The sequence below is a fragment of the Loxodonta africana genome, unplaced genomic scaffold (assembly GCF_030014295.1).
Source record: "Loxodonta africana isolate mLoxAfr1 unplaced genomic scaffold, mLoxAfr1.hap2 scaffold_32, whole genome shotgun sequence".
NCBI classification, from domain to species: domain Eukaryota; kingdom Metazoa; phylum Chordata; class Mammalia; order Proboscidea; family Elephantidae; genus Loxodonta; species Loxodonta africana.
The window spans coordinates 1209602-1233036 of record NW_026975036.1 but is presented as its reverse complement, the minus strand read 5'-3'; the positions used below and the strand labels follow the sequence as shown (position 1 = coordinate 1233036).

Below are 23435 nucleotides of genomic sequence, written 5' to 3'. Positions count from 1 at the left end.
CTAAGTCTTTCATGTAATATATACAGAGAAAAAACTATGACTCCAACCCCAACCTCATAGGGGAGGGGACGATGTTAGTGACTGGAAGGGAGTACAAATAAGTTTTGCAAATTGCAATATATTGCATTTTCTTTATTAATCATTTCAAAATATATTATAGTTTCCACCTAGATTTTTCCTTTAAAGTACATTTGTACTGGCTTATTGTTTATTTTCAAAGAGGGGTATTAAATTTCGGATATTTATTTCTAAGCTGATTACAATTTTAATTTGTTTTATGGCTCATTAAATTATTTATGTTCAGTTGTTCTCTATGACAATTATATCTATCCTGCTAATAATGTCTTCACATTTTTCATGTCTTTTTTATTTTGGGGGGGAAGGAGGTAGGGGGTAAATATTTCATTCTAGCCTACCAGATTGTGAGAGAATAAATTTCTGTGTGGTAAAGCCATTCACTTGTGGTATTTCTGTTATAGCAGCACTAGATAACTAAGACAGTACCATTCAGGCCTGTGATGATTCCCATGTTTCTGAGTTAAAACACCACAATAATTTCCATTTTGTTCATTAACACACAGGGAAAATCTCAAGGCATGATTTGGGTACCCCAAAGTGGGAGTGGCTAGAAGGGCTTCTTGAAGTGTGTATATAGCTTGTATACTTTCTTCAAAATGGAAAAAGGATAAGTTACTTCTTTTTTCAGATAGTGATATAAGGGTTGGGATAACAATGAAAAATTTGGAATCTAATTTCAACAATATCCACAAAAACCTAAAAAACCTCTTGTTTCTTTGTCGTAGGCAAAGGAGAAGTTACCATAGGTTCCTTTCTTTTTATATATATATTTATTAATTATTATTGCGCATTAAGTGAAAATTTACAAATCAAGTCAGTTTGTCACATATAAGCTTGTATACACCTTACTCCATACTCCCACTTACTCTCCCCCTAATGAGTCAGCCCTTCCAGTCTCTCCTTTCGTGACAATTTTGCCAGTTTCTAACCCTCTCTACCCTCCCATTTCCCCTCCAGACAGGAGATGCCAACACAGTCTCAAGTGTCCAACTGATACAAGTAGCTCACTCCTCATCAGCATCTCTCTCCAACTCATTGTCCAGTCCATTTCATGTCTGATGAGTTGTCTTGGGGAATGGTTCCTGTCCTGGGACAACAGAAGGTTTGGGGACCATGACCACCGGGATTCTTCCAGTTGCAGTCAGACCATTAAGCCTGGTCTTTTTATGAGAATTTGGGGTCTGCATCCCACTGATCTCCTGCTCCCCCAGGGGTTCTCTGTTGTGCTCCCTGTCAGGGCAGTCATCGGTTGTGGCCGGGCACCATCTAGTTCTTCTGGTCTCAGGATGATGTAAGTCTCTAGTTCAGGTGGCCCTTTCTGTCTCTTGGGCTCTTAGTTATCGTGTGACCTTGGTGTTCTTCATTCTCCTTTGCTCCGGGTGGGTTGAGACCAATTGATGCATCTTAGATGGCCGCTTGTTAGCATTTAAGACCCCAGATGCCACATTTCAAAGTGGGATGCAGAATGTTTTCATAATAGAATTATTTTTCCAATTCACTTAGAAGTCCCCTTAAACCATGGTCCCCAAACCTCTGCCCTTGCTCCGCTGACCTTTGAAGCATTCAGTTCATCCTGGAAACTTCTTTGCTTTTGGTCCGGTCCAGTTGAGCTGACCTTCCTTGTATTGAGTATTGTCCTTCCCTTCACCTAAACCAGATCTTATCTACTAACTAATCATTAAAAAGCCCTCCCCCACCCTCCCTCCCTCCCCCCCTCGTAACCACAAAAGTATGTGTTCTCAGTTTATACTATTTCTCAAGATCTTGTAATAATGGTCTTACACAATATTTGTCCTTTTACCTCTGACTAATTTCGCTCAGCATAATGCCTTCCAAGTTCCTCCATGTTATGAAATGTTTCACAGATTCTTCACTGTTCTTTATCGATGCATAGTATTCCATTGTGTGAATATACCACAATTTATTTATCCGTTCATCCGCTGGTGGACACCTTGGCTGCTTCCAGCTTTTTGCTATTGTAAACAGAGCTGCAATAAACATGGGTGTGCATATATCTGTTTGTGTGAAGGCTCTTATTTCTCTAGGATATATTCCGAGGAGTGGGATTGCTGGGTTGTATGGTAGTTCTATTTCTAAATTTTCAAGAAAACGCCAGATAGATTTCCAAAGTGGTTATACCATTTGACATTCCCGCCAGCAGTGTATAAGAGTTCCAATCTCTCCGCAGCCTCTCCAACATTTATCATTTTGTGTTTTTTGGATTAATGCCAGCCTCGTTGGAGTGAGATGGAAGCTCATCGTAGTTTTAATTTGCATTTCTCTAATGGCTAATGATCGAGAGCATTTTCTCATGTATCTATTAGCTGCCTGAATATCTTCTTTAGTGAAGTGTGTGTTCATATCCTTTGCCCACTTCTTGATGGGGTTGTTTGTCTTTTTGTGGTTGAGTTTTGACAGAATCATATAGATTTTAGAGATCAGGCGCTGGTCGGAGATGTCATAGCTGAAAATTCTTTCCCAGTCTGTAGGTGGTCTTTTTCCTCTTTTGGTGAAGTCTTTAGATGAGCATAGGTGTTTGATTTTTAGGAGCTCCCAGTTATCTGGTTTCTCTTCGTCATTTTTGGTAATGTTTTGTATTCTGTTTATGCCTTGTATTAGGGCTCCTAGGGTTGTCCTTATTTTTTCTTCCATGATCTTTATCGTTTTAGTCTTTATGTTTAGGTCTTTGATCCACTTGGAGTTACTTTTTGTACATGGTGCGACATATGGGTCCTGTTTCATTTTTCTGCAAATGGATATCCAGTTATGCCAGCACCGTTTGTTAAAAAGACTATCTTTTCCCCAATTAACTGACACTGGGCCTTTGTCAAATATCAGCTGTTCATATGTGGATGGATTTCTATCTGGGTTCTCAATTCTGTTCCATTGATCTATGTGCCTGTTCTTGTACCAGTACCAGGCTGTTTTGACTACTGTGGCTCTATAATAGGTTCTAAAATCAGGTGGAGTGAGGCCTCCCACTTTCTTCTTCTTTTTCAGTAATGCTTTACTTATCCAAGGCTTCTTTCCCTTCCATATGAAGTTGGTGATTTGTTTCTCCATCACATTAAAAAACGGCATTGGAATTTGGATCGGAGTGAATTGTATGTATAGATGGCTCTTGGTAGAATAGACATTTTTACTATGAAAATCTTCCTATCCATGAGCAAGGTATGTTTTTCCACTTATGTAGGTCTTTTTTAGTTTCTTGCACTAGTACTTTGCAGTTTTCTTTGTATAGGTCTTTTACATCCTTGGCAAGTTTTATTCCTAAGTATTTTATCTTCTTGGGGACTACTGTGAATGGTATTGACTTGGTGATTTCCTCTTCAATGTTCTTTTTGTTGATGTAGAGGAATCCAAGTGATTTTTGTATGTTTATATTATAACCTGAGACTCTGCCAAACTCTTCTATTAGTTTCAATAGTTTTCTGGAGGATTCCTTAGGGTTTTCTTTGTATAAGATCATGGCATCTGCAAATAGAGATAATTTTACTTCTTCCTTGCCAATCCGGACGCCGTTTTTTCTTTGTCTAGCCTAATTGCTCTGGCTAGGACCTCTAGTACAATGTTGAATAAGAGCAGGGATAAAGGGCATCCTTGTCTGGTTCCCGTTCTCAAGTGAAATGCTTTCAGGCTCTCTCCATTTAGGGTGATGTTGTTGTTGGCTTTGTATAGATGCCTTTCATTATGTTGAGAAGTTTTCCTTCAGTTTCTATTTTGCTGAGAGTTTTTATCATGAATTGGTGTTGGACTTTGTCAAATGCATTTTCTGTGTTTTTTTGTTTGTTTGTTTTATTCACATGGTGGGTTGCATTAATGGTTTTTCTAATATTCAACCAACCTTGCATACCTGGTGTAAATTCCACTTGGTTGTGGTGAATTATTTTTTTGATATGTTGTTGAATTCTATTGGCTAGAATTTGGTTGAGGATTTTTGCATCTGTGTTCATGAGGGATACAGGTCTGTAATTTTCTTTTTTTTGTGGTGTCTTTACCTGGTTTTGGTATCAGGGATATGGTGGCTTCATAGAATAAGTTAGGTAGTATTCCATTATTTTCTATGCTTTGAAATACCTTTAGTAGTAGTGGTGTTAACTCTTTTCTGAAGGTTTGGTAGAACTCTGCAGTGAAGCCGTCCGGGCCAGGGCTTTTATTTGTTGGGAGTTTTTTGATTATCTTTTCAATCTCTTTTTTTGTTGTTATGGGTCTATTTAGTTGTTCTACTTCTGATTGTGTTAGTTTAGGTAGATAGAGTTTTTCTAGGAATTCGTCCATTTCTTCTAGGTTTGCAAATTTGTTAGAGTATACTTTTTCATAATAATCTGATATGATTCTTTTAATTTCAGTTGGGTCTGTTGTGCTATGGCCCATCTTGTTTCTTATTCGGGTTATTTGTTTCCTTTCCTGTATTTCTTTAGGCAGTCTGGCCAACGGTTTATCAATTTTGTTAATTTTTTCAAAGAACCAGCTTTTGGCTTTGTTAATTCTTTCAGTTCTTTTTCTGTTCCCTAATTCATTTAGTTCAGCTCTAATTTTTATCATTTGGTTTCCTCTGGTGCCTGATGGATTCTTTTGTTGCTCGCTTTCTATTTGTTCAAGTTGTAGTGACAGTTCTCTGATTTTGGCTCTTTCTTCTTTATGTATGTGTGCATTTAACGATATAAATTGACCTCTGAGCACTGCTTTTGCTGTGTCCCAGAGGTTTTGATAGGAAGTGTTTTCATTCTCGTTGCATTCTATGAATTTCTTTATTCCCTCCTTAATGTCTTCTATAACCCAGTCTTTTTTGAGCAGGGTATTGTTCAGTTTCCAAGTATTTGATTTCTTTTCCCTAATTTTTCTGTTATTGATTTCCACTTTTATGGCCTTATGGTCTGAGAAGACGCTTTGTAACATTTCTACGTTTTGGATTCTGCAAAGGTTTGTTTTATGACCTAACATGTGGTCTATTCTAGAGAATGTTCCATGTGCACTGGAAAAAAAAGTATACTTTGAAGCTGTTGGGTGCAGTGTTCTGTATAAGTCTATGAGGTCAAGTTGGTTAATTGTAGCAATTAGGTCTTCCGTGTCTCTATTGAGCTTCTTACTGGAAGTCCTATCCTCCGAAAGTGGTGTGTTGAAGTCTCCTACTGTAATTGTGCAGGTGTCTACCTCACTTTTCAGTTCTGTTAAAGTTTGTTTTATATATCTTGCAGCCCTGTCATTGGATGCATAAATATTTAATATGGTTATATCTTCCTGGCCTATTGTCCCTTTAATCATTATGTAGTGTCCTTCTTTATCCTTTGTGGTGGATTTAACTTTAAAGCCTATTTTGTCAGAAATTAATATTGCTACTCCTGCTCTTTTTTGCTTGTTGTTTGCTTGATATATTTTCTTCCATCCTTTGAGTTTTAGTTTGTTTGTGTCTCTAAGTCTAAGGTGTGTCTCTTGTAGTCAGCATATAGACGGATCGTGTTTCTTTTCCAGTCTGAAACTCTCTGTCTCTTTATTGGTGCATTTAGTCCATTTACATTCAGCATAATTATAGATAAGTATCACTTTATGTGTTTAGTGCTGTCACTTTGATGCCTTTTCGTGTGTGTTGTTGACAATCTCATTTTTCCACTTACTTTTTTGTGCTGAGACGTTTTTCTTTGTAAATTGTGTGATCCTCATTTTCATAGTAGTTGAATTTATGTTTGCTGAGTCATTATGTTTTTCTTAGTTTTTATTTTGAGTTATGGATTTGTTATACCTCTTTGTTGTTACCTTAATATTTACCCCTATTTTTCTAAGTAAAAACCTAACTTGTATTGTCCTATATTGCCTTGTTTCCCTCTCCACATGGCAGTTCTATGCCTCCTGTATTTAGTCCTTCTTTTTGATTATTGTGATCTTTTATATATTGACTTGAATGATTCCCTGTTTTGAGCATTTTTTTCTTTTTAAAATTAATCTTAATTTGTTTTTGTGATTTCCCTATTTGAGTTGGTATCAGGATGTTCTGTTCTGTGACCTTGTGTGGTGCTGGTATCTGATATTATTGATTTTCTGACCAAATAATTTCCTTTAGTATTTCTTGAAGCTTTGGTTTGGTTTTTGCAAATTCTCTAAGCTTGTGTTTATCTGTAAATGTTTTAATTTCACCTTCATATTTGAGAGAGAGTTTTGCTGGATATATGGATCCTTGGCTGGCAGTTTTTCTTCTTCAGTGCTCTATATATGTCATCCCATTGCCTTCTTGACTGCATGGTTTCTGCTGAGTAGTCTGAACTTATTCTTATTGATTCTCCCTTGAAGGAGACCTTTCTTTTCTCCCTGGCTGCTTTTAAAATTTTCTCTTTATCTTTGGTTTTGGCAAGTTTGATGATATGTCTTGGTGATTTTCTTTTTGGATCAATCTTAAATGGGGTTCGATGAGCATCTTGGATAGATATCCTTTCATCTTTCATGATGTCAGGGAAATTTTCTGCCAACAGATCTTCCACTATTCTCTCTGTATTTTCTGTTATCCCTCCCCATTCTGGAACTCCAATCACACACAAGTTATTCTTCTTGATAGAGTCCCACATGATTCTTAGGGTTTCTTCATTTTTTGTAATTCTTTTATCTGATTTTTTCAGCTATATTGTTGTCAATTCCCCTATCCTCCAGCTCCCCCACTCTGCATTCTAATTGCTCGAATCTGCTCTGCTGACTTCCTATTGAGTTGTCTAATTCTGTAATTTTACTGTTAATCTTTTGGATTTCTGAGTGGTGTCTCTCTATAGATTCTTGCAGCTTATTGATTTTTCCACTATGTTCTTGAATAATCTTTTTGATTTCTTCAACTGCTGTTTCAGTTTGTTCCTTGGCTTTTTCTGTAGATTGCCTTATTTCATTTCTGAGGTCATCCCTCATGTCTTGAAGCATTCTGTAAATTAGTTTTTTATATTTTGCATCTGGCAATTCCAGGAATGTATCTTCATTTGGGAAAGATTTTGATTGTTTAGTTTGGGGAGTTGTGGAAGCAAGCATGGTCTGCTTCTTTATGTGGTTTGATACCAACTGCTGTCTCTGAGCCATCTACAAGATATTGTAGTGATTTATTTTATATTTGCTCACTGAGTCTTATCTTGTTTTTTTTTTTTCAGTATATGTAGATGGGCTACTAGATTGCTCTGTCTTGATTGTTCTAGCCCTTGAATCACTTATGTCCCGTTACCAGCTGGTTTGGTCTGTTACCAGATATATAAGCCCAAGAGTCCATTCACTATTCTTGAGTAGAATCTGATTTTGGGTCACCAAGTGTGTGGTGTTAACTGTCACCTATCCACCTAGAGAAGTAGTGGTGATAGTTGTGTGCACCAGATTCTAGTAGCAGCAGGGGGTCACACTCCAGGGGCAACAGGGTGCTGACAGGCTTCCACCAAGTGCCAGTGAGGTAGGTGTGTCTCTATTCCTAAAGCACTTTGGTGGGTGGGCTCTTCAGCTGTACCTTAGGCACCCAATGCAGATATCTCTACGGATTGGTAGGTGTCACCTTCCTCAGACCCCTAAGGCAGGAGGCTAGGTGATCTGGGGGGACCTCAGCCCTCAGTTCCCCGTTGTGGGTCTGTGAGGGCTCTGTTTAATATGCAGAGATATCAGACCTTGGAAACTTGTCTTTCCATTAATCCACTAAAACAATTACTGTTAGATCCCTATCAGAATTGCCTTTGCATTAGAATAGCCACCTTGTTCTCTGTAGGAATGAAAGCCCAAGACTGTGGATCTCATATGCTTGGATGGAGCTGGTTCTGTATTTTTAGTCTAGTTTCAGGAAGTCAGGGAAGGATTTTTGGTCCCTGGGTTTTTTGTAGCTGCTTCTTTTTTTTCTCTCAGGCCAGGAGAATGGGTTAGGAAAAGATTAAAAAAAAAAAAAAAAACACCACAGAGCACTTCACTCTCTGGCTCAGGTAGTTCCAATGTTGATGAAGCTGCCTGGGAAGGGGAGGGGAGGTATCAGATAGGAGAGAGTAGCACCCCAGAATATAGACAAAGTTACTTATCTTGCTTGATGAAGACTGTTTTATCTGAGATTCCCGAGGGGTGTGTAGCCTGTGTGCATTGGCTGGGCCGAGATTGCCCCCGAGGGTCAGGCCCGAGTCCTGTGCTTGTGCTGTCTCAGAAGCCGTGGTCAGTTCCTCCACTCCCAGTCCAAAGCCCAAAGCCAATGTTCCCCGGCTTGGACGCCGCACTCCAGGCTCCAAAACCAGTTGCTGCCTCCCAGTGGCTTCTCCTCCTGTCAGCCGCATTGCTGCGCTGCCTGCGTGCACTGGCTGGGCTTCCCCCAAGGTCACTTCTTGGGGCTAGGGCTGCATCCCGTGCTTGCGCCATCTCAGGATGCCATGCTCAGTTCCCCTGCGCCCAGTCTGAAGCCCAGCACCAAGGCTTTCTGACTGGGACGCTGGCTCCAGGCTCCGAGAACAGTTGCTGCTTCCCCGTGGTTGTTCGTTCTCAGTCTCTGTCACTCAGGTCAACTCTTTAGATCTGTGTTTGATGGTCAGGGTTCGTAGATTGTCATGTATGTGATTGATTCACTTGTTTTTCTGAGTCTTTGTTGCAAGAGGGATCCGAGGTAGCTTCTACCTTGTCAGACATCTTGTCCCCACCTCTCAGTTCCTTTCTTTTTGAATCTGCATAAATACCTTCAGCTGAAGTAAGCAGCCCCAAATATTTAATAGTAGGTTGAGAAAATTGTGGTGCAGTGGTTAAGCATTCTGTTGCTAACCAAGTGATTGGCAGTTTGAATCCAGCAGCTGCTCCTTGGAAACCTTATGGGGCAGTTCTACTCCGTCCTATAGGGCTGCTATGGGTTGGAATCAGCTCTATGGCAATGGGTTTGGTTTTTGGTTTTGAGCAAACTGGGGTTTTCTTTGGAAGCCTTGTGCCCTGTAGTGGCTACATGTTGTAATAATAAAATACTGTCTTTATCCTGTACAGATGTGGGACAAATTATAAGACCATCTATGTATTGCAATAACACTGATCCATATTTAAATTAGGGCCCTGTGGTGCAGTGGTTAAGCACTTGGCTGCTAACTGAAAGGTTGACAGTTTGAATTCACTACGCATTCCTTGGAAACTGTTCTATGGGAACGTTCTACTCTGTCCTATAGCATTGCTATGGGTCAGAATAGATTGGATGAAAATGAGTTTTTTGTTGCTGTTTTTGTTTTATTTAAATTAAAATAGAACTAAGTCTGAATGTAATACTTGTGAAAACTAGTAGGACTTTCAGTTAACCCTCTGGGAGAACTGTTCCCATATATATACTTTTTTTTTTTCTAGGCAAAAGCAAGTACTGACTATCCCAACAAACAGGTATAATAAAGAAAGTGTTACAGAGATCTACAACTGTAAAGAATATATCATCACTTACTACCTGGGCCAAGTAAAGATTGAGAACCACAGGGAACCTAAGTACTGTAATCTTATTTATAGCTCTCAAATCTTACATGAATCTCCACCCTCTATTGTTTGGTATTTTTACTAGAAAATAGGAGTGTTGCAAGTATTAGTGCATGGTATAATTAAACCCCGATGTAGAAAATATTGGAATATAAGTTCTAGCCCTGCTAAAGCTCCAGGTTTTAATAGACACTGAGCTATTTTAATTAGGGGTTTAGAAGTGTCTATCTGAACCTGAATAAGTTCAGCTTACAAGACTTTTCCTACATCTGTGGTTGTTCTTGCCCAGAGTTCAGCAGGTGTTGTTCTAATTCCTTTTTTTCTGCCTGAGTTTGTTCCGGAGTTCTTTCTACTTCATGCCTGTGAATAAAGCATAGAGCATCCTCTACTTTTCTTTCAGTAAATGAGTCATCTAATGGAGGAAAGTTTAATAGAATTTCTCCACCGTCAGTATATGGCATCACCACTGGAATAACAAATCTTGCCCTAATAAATTAACCTGAGTATCATTGCTGAGGGCAAAAGGGTGTAAATCTTCGGTGAATTCTAAAAATATTGGTACTGGCTCTGAGTGAGGCAAAATTTGTTGTTCATTTTTGAAATTCGCACAATTTTAGAAGTTTTGTTACTCCAAGGAAGAGGTTTTCATAAACAAGTGAGATTTATGCTGACACGGCAACATCTCTGTCAGTCAGGAAGGTATGAGCCTCCCCATTTTCATGGAGTGTTGTCTCCTCCCAACTGTTGAGAGGAACCATGGTGAAAATCCCTAAATCCTTGAAGCACCATCACTGTGAAGGTAATGGAGGTGCTGAAGAAGTAACCCTTTGTTTATTCTTAAGTTTAAAAAAAAAAAAAAAGCCAGTTTAAAATGTCTGGGCTTCTTACACTAGTTGCAGACTAGCTCATTTTTGGGTGTATTTGTTTCAGCCTATCCCTTGGTCAGGATTCTATCATTACTGCCTCTACTTTGCAGCTCTTGTAACTGGAAAGCTATCAATTCATTTTGGGCTCTCTAGTGTTTTTTTTTTTTTCTCCATTTTTTTTTTTAATTTTATTGTGCTTTAAGTGAAAGTTTACAAATCAAGTCAGTCTCTCAAACAAAAACTTGCCACATATACCCAATTGCTCGCCCACTAATGAGACAACCTGCTCCCTCCCTCCACTCTCTCTTTTTTTTTTGTTTATTTTGCCAGAATCTAACCATCTCTACCCTCTCATCTCCCCTCCAGGCAGGAGATGCCAACATAGTCTCCAGTGTCCACCTGATCCAAGAAGCTCACTCCTCACCAGCATCCCTCTCCAACCCATTGTCCAGTCCAATCCCTGTCTGAAGAGTTGGCTTTGGGAATGGTTCTTATCCTGGGCCAATAGAAGGTCTGGGGGCCATGACCACCGGGGTCCTTCTACTCTCAGTCAGACCATTAAGTGTGGTCTTTTTACGAGAATTTGGGGTCTGCATCCCACTGCTTCCCTGCTCCCTCAGAGGTTCTCTGTTGTGTTCCCTGTCAGGGCAGCATCAGTTGTAGCTGGAAACCATCTACTTCCTCTGGTCTCAGGCTGATGTAGACTCTGGTTTATGTGGCCCTTTCTATCTTTTGGGCGCGTGATTACTTGGTGTTCTTCATTCTCCTTTGATCCAGGTGGGTTGAGACCAATTGATGCATCTTAGATGGACGCTTGCTAGCATTTAAGACCCCAGACTCCTGTCTTCAAGGTGCGAAGCAGAATGTTTTCTTAATAGATTTTATATGCCAATTGACTTATATGTCCTCTGAAACCATGGTCCCCAAACCCTCACCTCTGGTGCGCTGGCCTTTGAAGCATTCCGTTTATTCAGGTAACTTCTTTGCTTTTGGTTTAGTCCAGTTATGCTGACCTTGTCTGTATTGTGTGTTATCTTTCCCGCCACCTAAAGTAGCTCTTATCTACTATCTAATTAGTGAATACCGCTCTCCTATCCTCCCTCCCGCCCCCGTCTCATAACCATCAAAGAATATTTTCTTTTCTGTTTAAACTATTTCTTGAGTTCTTATACTGGTGGTCTTATACAATATTTGTCCTTTTGCATCTGACTAATTTCACTCAGCATAATGCCTTCCAGATTCCTCCATGTTATGAAGTGTTTCACAGATTCATCACTGTTCTTTATTGATATGTAGTATTCCATTACATGAATATACCATAATTTATTAATCCATTCATCCATTGTTGGGCACCTTGATTGCTTACATCTTTTTGCTATTGTACACAGTGCTGCAATGAACATGGGTGTGCATATATCTGTTCCTGTAAAGGCCCTTATTTCTCCAGAATATATTCCAAGGAGTGGGATTGCTGGATCATAAGGTAATCCTATTTCTAGCTTTTTAAGAAAGTGCCAAATGATTTCCAAAGTGGTTGTACCATTTTCCATTCCCAGCATCAGTGTATAAGTTTTCCAATCTCTCCACAGCCTCTCCAACATTTACTATTTTGTGTTTTTTTTATTAATGCCAGCCTTGTTGGACTGAGATGGAATCTCCTTGTAGTTTTGATTTGCATTTCTCCATTGGCTAATGATCATGAACATTTCCTCATCTATCTGTTAGCTACCTGAATGTCCTCATTAGTGAAGTGTCTGTTCATATCTTTTGCCCATTTTTTAATTGGGTTATTTGTATTTTTGCAGTTGAGTTTTTGCAGTATCATGTAGATTTTAGAGAACAGGCGCTGACCAGAAATGTCATAGCTAAAAACTTTTTCCCAGTCTGTAGGTAATCTTTTTACTCTTTTGGTGAAGTCTTTGGATGAGCATAGGCGTTTGATTTTTATGAGCTCACAGTTATCTAGTTTTTCTTCTGCGCTGTTAATAATGATTTGTATGCTGTTTATGTCATGTATTAGGGCTCCTAACATTGTCCCTATTTTTTCTTCCATGATCTTTATGGTTTTAGATTTTATATTTAAGTCTTTGATCCATTTTGAGTTAGTTTTTTTGTGCATGGAGTGAGGTATGGGTCTTGTTTCATCTTTTTGCAGATGTATATTCAGTTATGCCAGCACCATTTGTTAAAATGACTGTCTTTTCCCCATTTAACTGTTTTGGGGCCTTTGTCAAATATCCACTGCTCATATGTGGATGGATTTATGTCTGGATTCTCAATTCTGTTCCATTGGTCTACGTATCAGTTGTTGTAACAGTACCAGGCTGTTTTGACTGCTGCGATGGTATAATAGGTTCTAAAATCAGGTAGAGTAAGGCCTCCCACTTTGTTCTTCTTTTTCAGCAAGGCTTTACTTATCTGGGGCCTCTTTCCCTTCCATATGAAGTTGATGATTTGTTTCTCCATCTCATTAAAGAATGTCATTGGAATTTGGGTCGGAATTGCATTAAATGTATAGATCGCTTTTGGTAGAACAGACATTTTTATAATGTTAAGCCTTCCTATCCACGATCAAGGTATGTTTTCCCACTTATGTAGGTCTTTTTGGTTTCTTGCAGAAGTGTATTGTAGTTTTCTTTGTATGTGTTTTACATCTCCGGTAAGATTTATTCCTAAGTATTTTATCTTCCTGTGGGCTGCAGTAAATGGTATTGATTTGGTGATTTCCTCTTTGATGTTCTTTTTGTTAGTGTAGAGGAATCCAACTGATTTTTGTATGTTTATCTTGTATCCCGATACTCTGCTGAACTCTTCTATTAGTTTCAGTAGTTTTCTGGAGGATTCCTTAGGGTTTTCTGTGTATAAGATCGTGTCGTCTGCAAATAGAGATAATTTTACTTCTTCCTTGCCAATCTGGATGCCCTTTATTACTTTGTCTTGCCTAATTGCTCTGGCTAGGACTTCCAGCACAATGTTGAATAAGAGCGGTGATAAAGGGCATCCTTTTCTGGTTCCCAGTCTCAAGGGGAATGCTTTCAGGCTCTCTCCATTTAGTGTAATGTTGGCTGTTGCCTTTGCATAAATGCCCTTTATTATGTTGAGGAATTTTCCTTCTATTCCTATTTTGCTGAGAGTTTTTATCATGAATGAGTGTTGAACTTTGTCAAATGCCTTTTCTGCATCAATTGATAGAATCATGTGATTCTTATCTTTTGTTTTGTTTATGTGATGGATTACATTAATTTTTTTTTTTTCAAATAATGAACCATCCCTGCATACCTGGTATGAATCCCACTTGGTTATGGTGAATTTTTTTTTTGATATGTTGTTGAATTCTATTGGCTAGAATTTTGCTGAGGATTTTTGCATCTGTGTTCATGAGGGATATGTTGTTGTTGTTAGGTGTATTGAGTCAGTTCTGACTCACAGTGACTCTATGCACAACAGAACGAAACGCTGCCCAGTCCTGTGCCATCCTTACAATCGTTGTTATGCTTGAGCTCATTGTTACAGCCACTGTGTCAATCCACCTCATTGAGGGCCTTGCTCTTTTCCACAGACCCTGTACTTTGCCAAGCATGATTTCCTTCTCCAGGGACTCATCCCTCCTGACAACATGTCCAAAGTATGTAAGATGCAGACTCGCCATCCTTGCTTCTAAGGAGCATTCTGGTTGTACTTCTTCTAAGATAGATTTGTTCGTTCTTTTGGCAGTCCATGGTATATTCAATATTCTTCGCCAACACCACAATTCAAAGGCGTCAACTCTTCTTCGGTCTTCCTTATTCATTACCCAAATTGTTGGGCAGAGGGATGTGGAACCATGGTCTCCTTGAACATCTAGCTCAACTGGCATAACATAGTTTATAAACAAAAATGTCCTACATTTTATTTTGGTCAGCAACGTCTGGGGCCTTAAAAGCTCGTGAGCTGCCATCTAAGATACTCCACTGGTCTCAATCTCTCCAGAGAAAGGGAGAAAAAACAAAACCAAAGACACAAGGGAAAGATTAATCTAAAGGACTAATGGAACACAACTACTACAGCCTCCACAAGACTGAGTCCAGTACAACTAGATGGTGCCCAGTTACCACCATTGACTGCTCTGACAGGATCACATTCGAGGGTCCTGGACAGATCTGGAGAAAAATGTAGAACAAAATTATAACTCGTAAAATTTTTAAAAGGACCAGATTTACTGGTCTGACAGAGACTGAAGAAACATTGAGAGTATGGCCCCCAGACACCCCTATAGCTCGGTAATGGAGTCACTCCTGTGATTCAACCTTCAGCTAAAAATTAGACAGGCCCATAAAACAAAATGAGACTAAATGGGCTCACCAGCCCAGGGACAAAGTAAAGAAGGTAGGAGGGGATAGAAAGCTAGAAATGATGAGCCCAAGGTCAAGAAGCGGAGAGTGTTGGCATGTCATGGGGTTGGCAACCAATGTCAAAAAACAATATGAGAATTAATTGCTTAATGGGAAACTTGTTTGCTCTATAATCTTCAGCTAAAGTGCAATAATTTTTTTTTTAATTCATGAAAAGGTTTATACACAAAAAAGAAACAATCTTTGATGGTTACAAGGAAGGGGAAGGGTGGTGATGGAAAAACATTAAATGGACAATAAATAAGTGGTAACTTTTGTGAAGGGTGAGACAGTACACAATACTAGGGAAGTCACACAACTTGTTCAGGGCAAGGTCATGGAAGCTCCATAGACACATCCAAACTTCCTGAGGGACCGAATTTCTGGACAAAGGGCTGTGGTGACCATGGTCTCAGGGAACATCTAGCTCAGTTGGCATAACGTAGTTTATAAAGAAAATGTTCTACATTCTACTTTGGTCAGTAGCACCTGGTATCTTAAAAGCTTGCGAGCGGCCATCTAAGATACTGCATTGGTCTCACTCCATCTGGAGAAAGGGGGAATGAAGAAAACCAAAGACACAAGGGAAAGATTAGCCCAAATGTCTAATGGACCAAGGTACTACATCCTATACCAGAATGAGTATAGATGGTGACTGGCTACCACCACCAATTGCTCTGACAAGGATCACACCCAGACAGAGCTGGGGGAAAATGGAGAACAAAATTCTGACTCACAAGCAAACAAAAAAAACAGACTTACTGTTCTGACAGAGACTGGGAAAAAAAAAAAAACAAGAATATGGCCCCAGGACATCCTTTCAGTTCAGTAATGAAGTCACTGCTGAGGTTCATCCTTCGGCCAAAGATTAGACAGGCCCATAAAACAAAATGAGACTAAATGGGCACACCAGCCCAGGGGCAAGGACGTCAAGGCAGGAAGGAACAGGAAAGCTGGTAACAGGAAACCCAAGTTCAAGAAAGGGAGAGTGTTGACACATCGTGGGGTTGGCAACCAATGTCATAAAACAATATGTGTACTAGTTGTTTAATGAGAAACTAGTTCGTTCTGTAAACCTTCACCTAAAGTACAGTAAAAAAAAAATCTATGTATTACAAGTAGAAACTTGAACATATTATATGAATACAGCTGGATGCATTTTTATAAACTGCCTATATCCATGTTACCAGCATTCAAATCATGAAGTAGAAAAATACTGCACCTTAGAAGCCCCTTTCATGCCTCTTTTTATTTACAAGCCCTGTGGTGAATCTATCCCATACCTCAGGCAGCATAGAGACTGTTTTTAATCTTTATATGAAACGTGACATCCTACAACTTATAGCCTTCTTTGCTTTTTTTTTTTTTCTCAATTTTATATTTGTGAGACTTATGCCCATTTTTGTATAGATGTAGATTTTTCATTTCCATTGCTGAGTAGTGTTGACTTTTTGGGGATGCCAAAAATTTATCCATTCTACAGTTAATAGGCGTTTTGAGATTTTCAGATATAATATAGCAATATTTCTGTCTTCTCCTTTTATCTCTATCAAATGCATAGCAGCTCAAATATGATAGCATAATAATGAAGCACTGAATTTTGTGCAGTGTATTACTTTTCTTTTACTGCAGTAAGAAGTTACCACAGATTTAGTGGTTTAATATAACACAAATTTATAATCTTATAGTTCAGAAGATCAGAAATTTTTTTGATTATGTAAAAAATGAATGTTTATTGTAGATAAATAGAAATCATAGATAAGCAAAAAGATGATACAAATTATTCATAATCTCACCACTGAGAAGCATAACCAGTTTTAGCATTTTTGGAGCACAGCCTTCTAGCTATTTTTTTCTACGCAGCCTATGATTAGTGATTTTATATATATATATATATATATATGTTTACATATAAATATATTTGCATTATCTATCTGATATATAACATATAAATATTTATAATTTATTTTAACAAATTAGTTTATAATTTATATTAATTAAATATAAATTTATAATTTTTACATATGTGAATAAAACAAAAAAAAACCTGTTCCTGCTGAGTCACAGTCGACTCATAGTGACCCAATAGAAAGAAGATCAGAAGTTCAACTTGAGTCTCACTGGGCTAAAATCAAGGTTTTGATGGGATTCATTCTTTTCTGGAAAAATTGTGTCCTTAAAGTTTTCAGATTCAAGAGGCCATGGGTATTTTTGAATCATGGACACCTTCTGCAATCTTCAAAGACAGCAGTTGCTGGTCAAGTTCCTCTCACAATGCCATCTATCTGGTTTTCTGACTTCTGTTGAAAAAGTTCCTTTGATTTTAAGAATTTATGTGATTAGGTTGTTCCCACCTGGATAACCCAGGATAATTTTCCATATTAAGGTCCTTAACCTTAATAACATCAGCAAAGTCCCTTTTGTCCATGTAAGGTAATATATTTACGGTTCTGCAAATTAGGACTTACACAACTTTTGCACCATTCTGACTACCATATGCAAGATTGAAGATGTTCACGTTTCCAGGAAAAGTACTCTGCCAATGCAAATCCCCAATAATGTCAACAAATACATAATTAAATTTTATTTGGTTTTGGATGGAAGAGACACTCAAGTCGAAACTGAGAAAAGCCTAACATGCGGGGATATAAGTAGAATAAATGGGGCTTCTCGCAGCGGATGAGGTCAGTTCATTTGCTACACAACATGCATGTATATGGTACATTTCAACTGCCTGAACATGAGCCAGTGTATTTTACAGTCATGTAAATACTTTTTTCTACAAAATGCATACATATCCACTCAATCACACAAATGCTTTATCTCTCTATATTGCACAAACACATTAGTTATTTGCCCATGTGGAAAATACAGTTTCTGATCATGTGAACTACATATGTGCATAGGTCCATAACTACCACAGAACTTATTATAATCCATTACCTTTGGAATAAATTAGAACTCAATCCATTACAAATATAGAGATAATAGATTAAGCTCAAAAACCAAAACCAAACCCACTGCCATCGAGTCGATTCCGACTCATAGCTACCTTATAGGACAGAGTAGAACTGCCCCATAGAGTTTCCAAGGAACGCCTGGTGGATTCGAACTGCCAGCCTCTTGGTTAGCAGCCGTAGCACTTAACCACTACACCACCAGAGTTTCCAGGTTAAGCTCAGATTAATGATAAAGAAATAATAAAAGTTTTGTGGGACCAGGAAAAGACGTAGATATTGTCCATTAATATATTAAATAAATACTCACTTTATTTCTATTCTAGGCCACACACTAAGCAAGACATAAGAGATACAGCCCCTGTCCACAAGGATCACACAGTGTAATGAAGAAAAACATAACAAAGCCTTAGAGAAATAAATCTCAAATTACAACTAAGGTAAGTTCTACGATAGATAGGGAAATGGTATTAAGAAAACATCTAACAGGAGAAAGTGGACTAGGCTGAAGAAATCTAAGTAAAGGTAATCTCATGACTGGAGCAGGAAAGTATAACACTACATCAGGAATAGAGAAATAGTGTTACGATCATAAGTGAGTTGAATATCCAGAAGTCATGAAGCATTGTTCGAATTCAAAAGTGTCCCTATAAGGAGTCTTAAAAAAAAAACAGCAAACAAACAAAAACAAAAATCGTACAAACCCATTGCAGCCGAGTAGATTCTGACTCATAGCAACCATATAAGACTGAGTAGAACAGCCCCATAGGATTTCTAAGGAGCCAACAGTAGATTCAAACTGCCAACCTTTTGGTTAGCAGATATAGCTCTTAACCACTGCACCAAATGGTTAAGTCCTCAACAACTAATTGAAAGGCCGAATGTTTAAACTCACCCAGAGGCCTCCGAAGAAAGGCCAGACATCAGGTTCTGAAAGGTCACAGCCTTGAAAACCTTATGGACCCAGTTGTACTCTCCACAAATGTAGTCACCAAGAGTCAGAACTAACTGGAAAATAATTGTTTATTGTTTGTTTTTCAATTAACATGATAAATACAAGGTTAGCATATATCTGCCCAATTATAAATGGAACTACTGGTTTTTCCACTCACTTCATCTACTAATAGACAGTGCCCATTAATAGCAATTTAAGGAGTTTTCATGGTAGTTCTTACTTTAAATATCCAATATTATTTTCAGACCATGCAACCAGATTATTCAGACAATTCTGTCAGTGATTGAAAGATCATGATATATGTGGCATTAACTCTCCTAATTTGAAGGGCAATGCCCACTCTTTAAGTTTCTTTAATGCCATCTTCATATCCTTATTTCTCAGACTGTAGATGATGGGATTCATGATGGGTGGCACCGTAGTATAGAATACCAATACCAGCAAATCCAAGGGTGATGGAGATTTGGGTAAAGGTCGTAAATAGGCAAAAAAACCAGAAAAGAGAAAGAGAGTCACAACAGTGAGGTGAGGCAAGCACGTGGAGAAAGCTCTAGACCTGCCTTCTCTGGATGGGATTCTCAGAACAGTGGAGAAGATGTGAATGTAAGAGATATCGATAAACACAGAACAGCCAAAATCTAACACCAGGCTGAGCACAATGACTACTAATTCCACAGTATTATAAGAACAGGCGAGGGACAGCAGTTGTGGAACATCACAGAAGAACTGATGAACTTCAGGAGACCCACACACAGGTATGGAGAAGGTAGAAGCTGTGTGCAGAATTGCATTGAGAACTCCACTGACCCATGAGGAAGCTGCCATCTGCACACAGGCTCCATGGCTCATGATGACTTCATACCTCAGTGGGTGGCAGATGGCAACGTAGCGGTCATAAGACATCACTGTGAGTAGAGATACTTCTGTAGTGGCTGAGAGGAAGAAGAAAAATACCTGTGAAACACAGCCGAGAAATGAGATGGTGGTGTGATTAGCCAGAGAGTTTGCGATGGATTTGGGAACAGTGATGGAAATGAGGCAGAGATCCAGAAAGGACAAGTTCTGCAGGAAGAAATACATAGGGGTGTGGAGCCGATGATCCTTGCTTGTGAGAGTGATGACGAGAAAGTTCCCCAGTACAGCTGCCAGGTATAGCAGCAAAAACAACACAGCATGTGAGATCTGGATCTCCCGAACATCAGAAAACCCCATTAGGAAGAACATGGTCACAGAGGTGAAGTTGTTCATTTCTCTGGGTGTTTAATCAATGACTCTAAAAAAATAAAATGAACAACTTGTGATTTAGTCAAGGGAGTTTACTCTTCTACTTTCTCAGGTTCACTTTCTCTGAAACATGTGCAGGTATTCCATGCCATACAAGAGTAACACCACCAAGTCTTCAGGAGGTAATTTAACACAAATAATCCCATTAACTGAATGACTGAAAATGGTTATCAGTCAAGTCCAAATCATCCACCTTGTCATTCTATGTTGATTAAGGCCCATATTCCACATCTAATTCAAATAGAATTTCATATACCTTGTATTGAAATATGTAGTGAGAAAGTGCACAAATTTGGGGCCAGTCAGTCCTGAGTACAAATTTTAGATCAGCTGTTTACAAGCTTTGTGATCTCATATACATTTTTTGAGTATCCTTATTCAACCTACTGTGTAAGCGTTATCATTGGATCATTCTTTTGATTCAATTAAATAATGCATATACAAATTATCACCATAATTATTGGATAAGAAGACACTTAACTAATACCATTTTCACTACTCATTTCATCTCCCTTCTTTGTGCCAGTATCAGGAAAAATCGTGAAAACTTCTGAAATAGGGAAAAAACTGATTTTCCTGTCTAGGACACTGGGTTATCTTTGTATTTGTCTTTGAGCTATCCTACAATTGGGAAAGTTGTATTAAACTGTTAATAGTGCAAATTATTGTCCTTAGAAATACAAATTAGTTTTGTTTTAGTGGAGAGTAATTCATATTTTCTCTGTAGATAGACCTGTTTTGCACCTACTTGTTATTTTTTTCAGCCTTGCTTGTTTGGCCTTTTATACGTGAAATTTTCATTTTGATGCTGAATCAGTTGGATATCTAATTTTGTCAATCATTAATGAATTAAGTAAAATATTTGGCATGTTCTTGCTTTATATATGTATGTCAATTATATTTTATGTTCTTTAAAAAAAGTTGTCTTTATGATCTGAAATAGATAGCAACCACTGACACTTAGAGTCAAGCCTTATGAAAGGATTTGAGATATCTTAGATAGAAATATTTGGGCAATTTATTAGGGACATGGACAACAGAAAACTACCCTCTATTCTCTATCACTTTATATTTTATCAAAACCTGTCCCTAAATTTACTGATCACTTCAAAGTAGAACTGAAGTATTTGAATTGTGCAGAAAAAGTACTCACATTCTTTTCACATGTCTTAGAAGTGTTTGTCTTCTAGGCCGATTCCACAATGTTGCTGCTGCTGGCTTCTATTAGTTTGTTCAGTGAATCAGGTGTTTTCAGCCAAATTTCCTGCTTAATTACCTAGGCCAATAAAATTTCTTGGAGTCATTTATTAAGTGTTGTTATTCATTACTGCTTGGTCAGCTTTCCTTTTCACCTTGCTATTCTCCTAGCACATTCTTCCCAGCTGTCCTTAGCTCTCACCACTCTTCCCATTCTCTCCTTTCTCAGTGGGTTACTCCATCATCTCCGAGGCTAAGAATAGTAAAGATTTCCTTTGTTTCTCCACCAATATACTCTCTTTCTCTCTTATTTTTGTCTTCATTTCCACTTGTCTTAGAGGAAGAGTTGTTCCTTCCTTTATATATCCATAGTGCTGTACTGTACAATGGAATCTACACTGATGTCTTAGTATAACTGTTTAATTGATACATTCATAAGTGACATTCAGGGGAGGTAACCTGTGCAGAATCCCACTATGAGGCCATGCCAACTATATCCATAATTTTGCCCAGTATTTTGGATTCTTAATCTAATCTATTCAATGAATGCACATTTGCTTTTCTCAAACTATACAACTGATGGGGCCCTGGAGACACAGAGATTAAACGTTTGGATGATAACCACAAGGTAGGCAGTTCGAATCTACCAGCCACTCCTTGGAAACCCATTGGAGCAGTTCCACTCTGTCCTATAGGGTCAATATGAGTGGGAACTGACTTAATGGCAAATGCTTTGTTTGTTTGTTTGTTTTTAATACCATCGATATGGAAGTTATGCCTTTTGTCTTGATCATGATATAATTTATGCACCCGAGGGTTTGCTATCTCACTTTTTCCTTTCTTTCCTACATTTTGAATACCATTATGCAAGTAAATACTCAAAAGCTCAGCAAAAATGTTGATGTTATTTGTAAGGGTCACTATGAGTTGGAATCACCTTGACAGCAACAGGTTTGGTTTTGGTTTTAGAACCTATAGAAGCAGTAGTCAAGGAATCAAACGACATATTGCATTAGGTAAATTTGCAGAAAAAAGTCTCTTTAAAGTGTTTAAAAACAAAGATGTCATTTTGAGGACTAATGTGCGCCTGACCCAAGCCATGGCATTTTTCAATAGCCTCATATGCATACAACAGCTGGACGAGGAATAAGCAAGACCTAAGAAAAACTGATGCATTTGAATCATGGTGTTGGTGAAGAATACTGAATATATCATGGACTGCCAGAAGAATGAACAAATCCATGTTGGAAGAAGTACAGCCAGAATGTCCTTAGAAGCAAGGATGGTGAGACTTCATCTCTCATACTTTGGACATGTTATCAGGAGGAACGGGTCCCTAGAGAAGGACATCATGTTTGGTAAAGGGTCAGCAAAAAAGTAGAAATCTCAAGAAGATGAATTAACACAGTGGCTGCAATAATGGGCTCAAGTATAACAATTCTGAGGGTGTTGCAGGACTGTGCAGTGTTTCCTTCTGTCGTACATAAGGTGGTTATGAGTCAGAATCAACTTGATGGCACCTTAAGTCTTTTTGAAAATAAGTGGCATCCAACCCTTCAAAGTCAATTCTGCATAACGCTGTTCCCCCATAAATAATTTCTCCCACCATATACTTCATACCCACTAACAAAACTTCCTGAAAATTGTTTGATATCTGTTACCACCTTCCAATTCATCTATCTCCTCCACAAACCCACTGATAACTTATGTTGTAAAACCAGTGAAGCAGCTAACAAACAAAAAACAAAACGAAGTCTGTAAATGACCTTCTGTTTTCCAAAATCAGTGTGATCCCTTCATACATTCATTTTCTCTATGAACTCACCTCAGGATTTGCAACAAATAACTTTATACTTCTTACCAAAATTGTCTGTCCTCAGCTCCCAGTTCCCTAGACCAGTGACCCCTGGCTCCACAAGAGCAGAATCACTTAGGAACTTGTTATAAAGGCAAATTTTCTTGGCTCAATGTGCCCTAGATCTGCTGAATCAGAAACTCTGGCATGGGGTCCAGTGAGATGTGCTTTAATTGTGTTGAGTAATTAAAACATCTATTCAAGTTCATATTTTTTAGATAAGATGAAACAAAATAAATATAAAAGATAAATACAAATGATTTTGATGTTCCCTAGAGTTTGAGAGCCAGTGCCTTAAGCGTATATGGATCGCATCTAGCCATTAATAAAATGTCTTTGTCTTTTTCACTGCCAAATTTTCATGTTGTTTTTCTCTTAAAACTAGGTCCCCCTCCAGAAAAAAAAAAGTCTTTTACTTTTCTTTGGCTCTGTCTTTAAAGTCTCCTTTGGCTGTAT

General features: G+C 38.4%; 1 protein-coding gene across 1 annotated transcript; it reads right to left on the bottom strand.

Moving 5' to 3' along the window:
* Window positions 1-18934: 18934 nt before the first annotated feature.
* On the bottom strand, window positions 18935-20179 carry LOC135229486 (olfactory receptor 14A16-like). Its single transcript, XM_064279028.1, has one exon. It carries the CDS (start codon window positions 19889-19891, stop codon window positions 18935-18937), a length of 957 nt encoding a protein of 318 aa, XP_064135098.1. The 5' UTR covers window positions 19892-20179.
* Between the last annotated feature and the right edge of the window lie 3256 nt (window positions 20180-23435).

Excerpts from the sequence above, each read along its gene's own strand:
- LOC135229486 (XM_064279028.1), bottom strand. The coding sequence starts at position 19,891 with ATGAACAACTTCACCTCTGTGACCATGTTCTTCCTAATGGGGTTTTCT.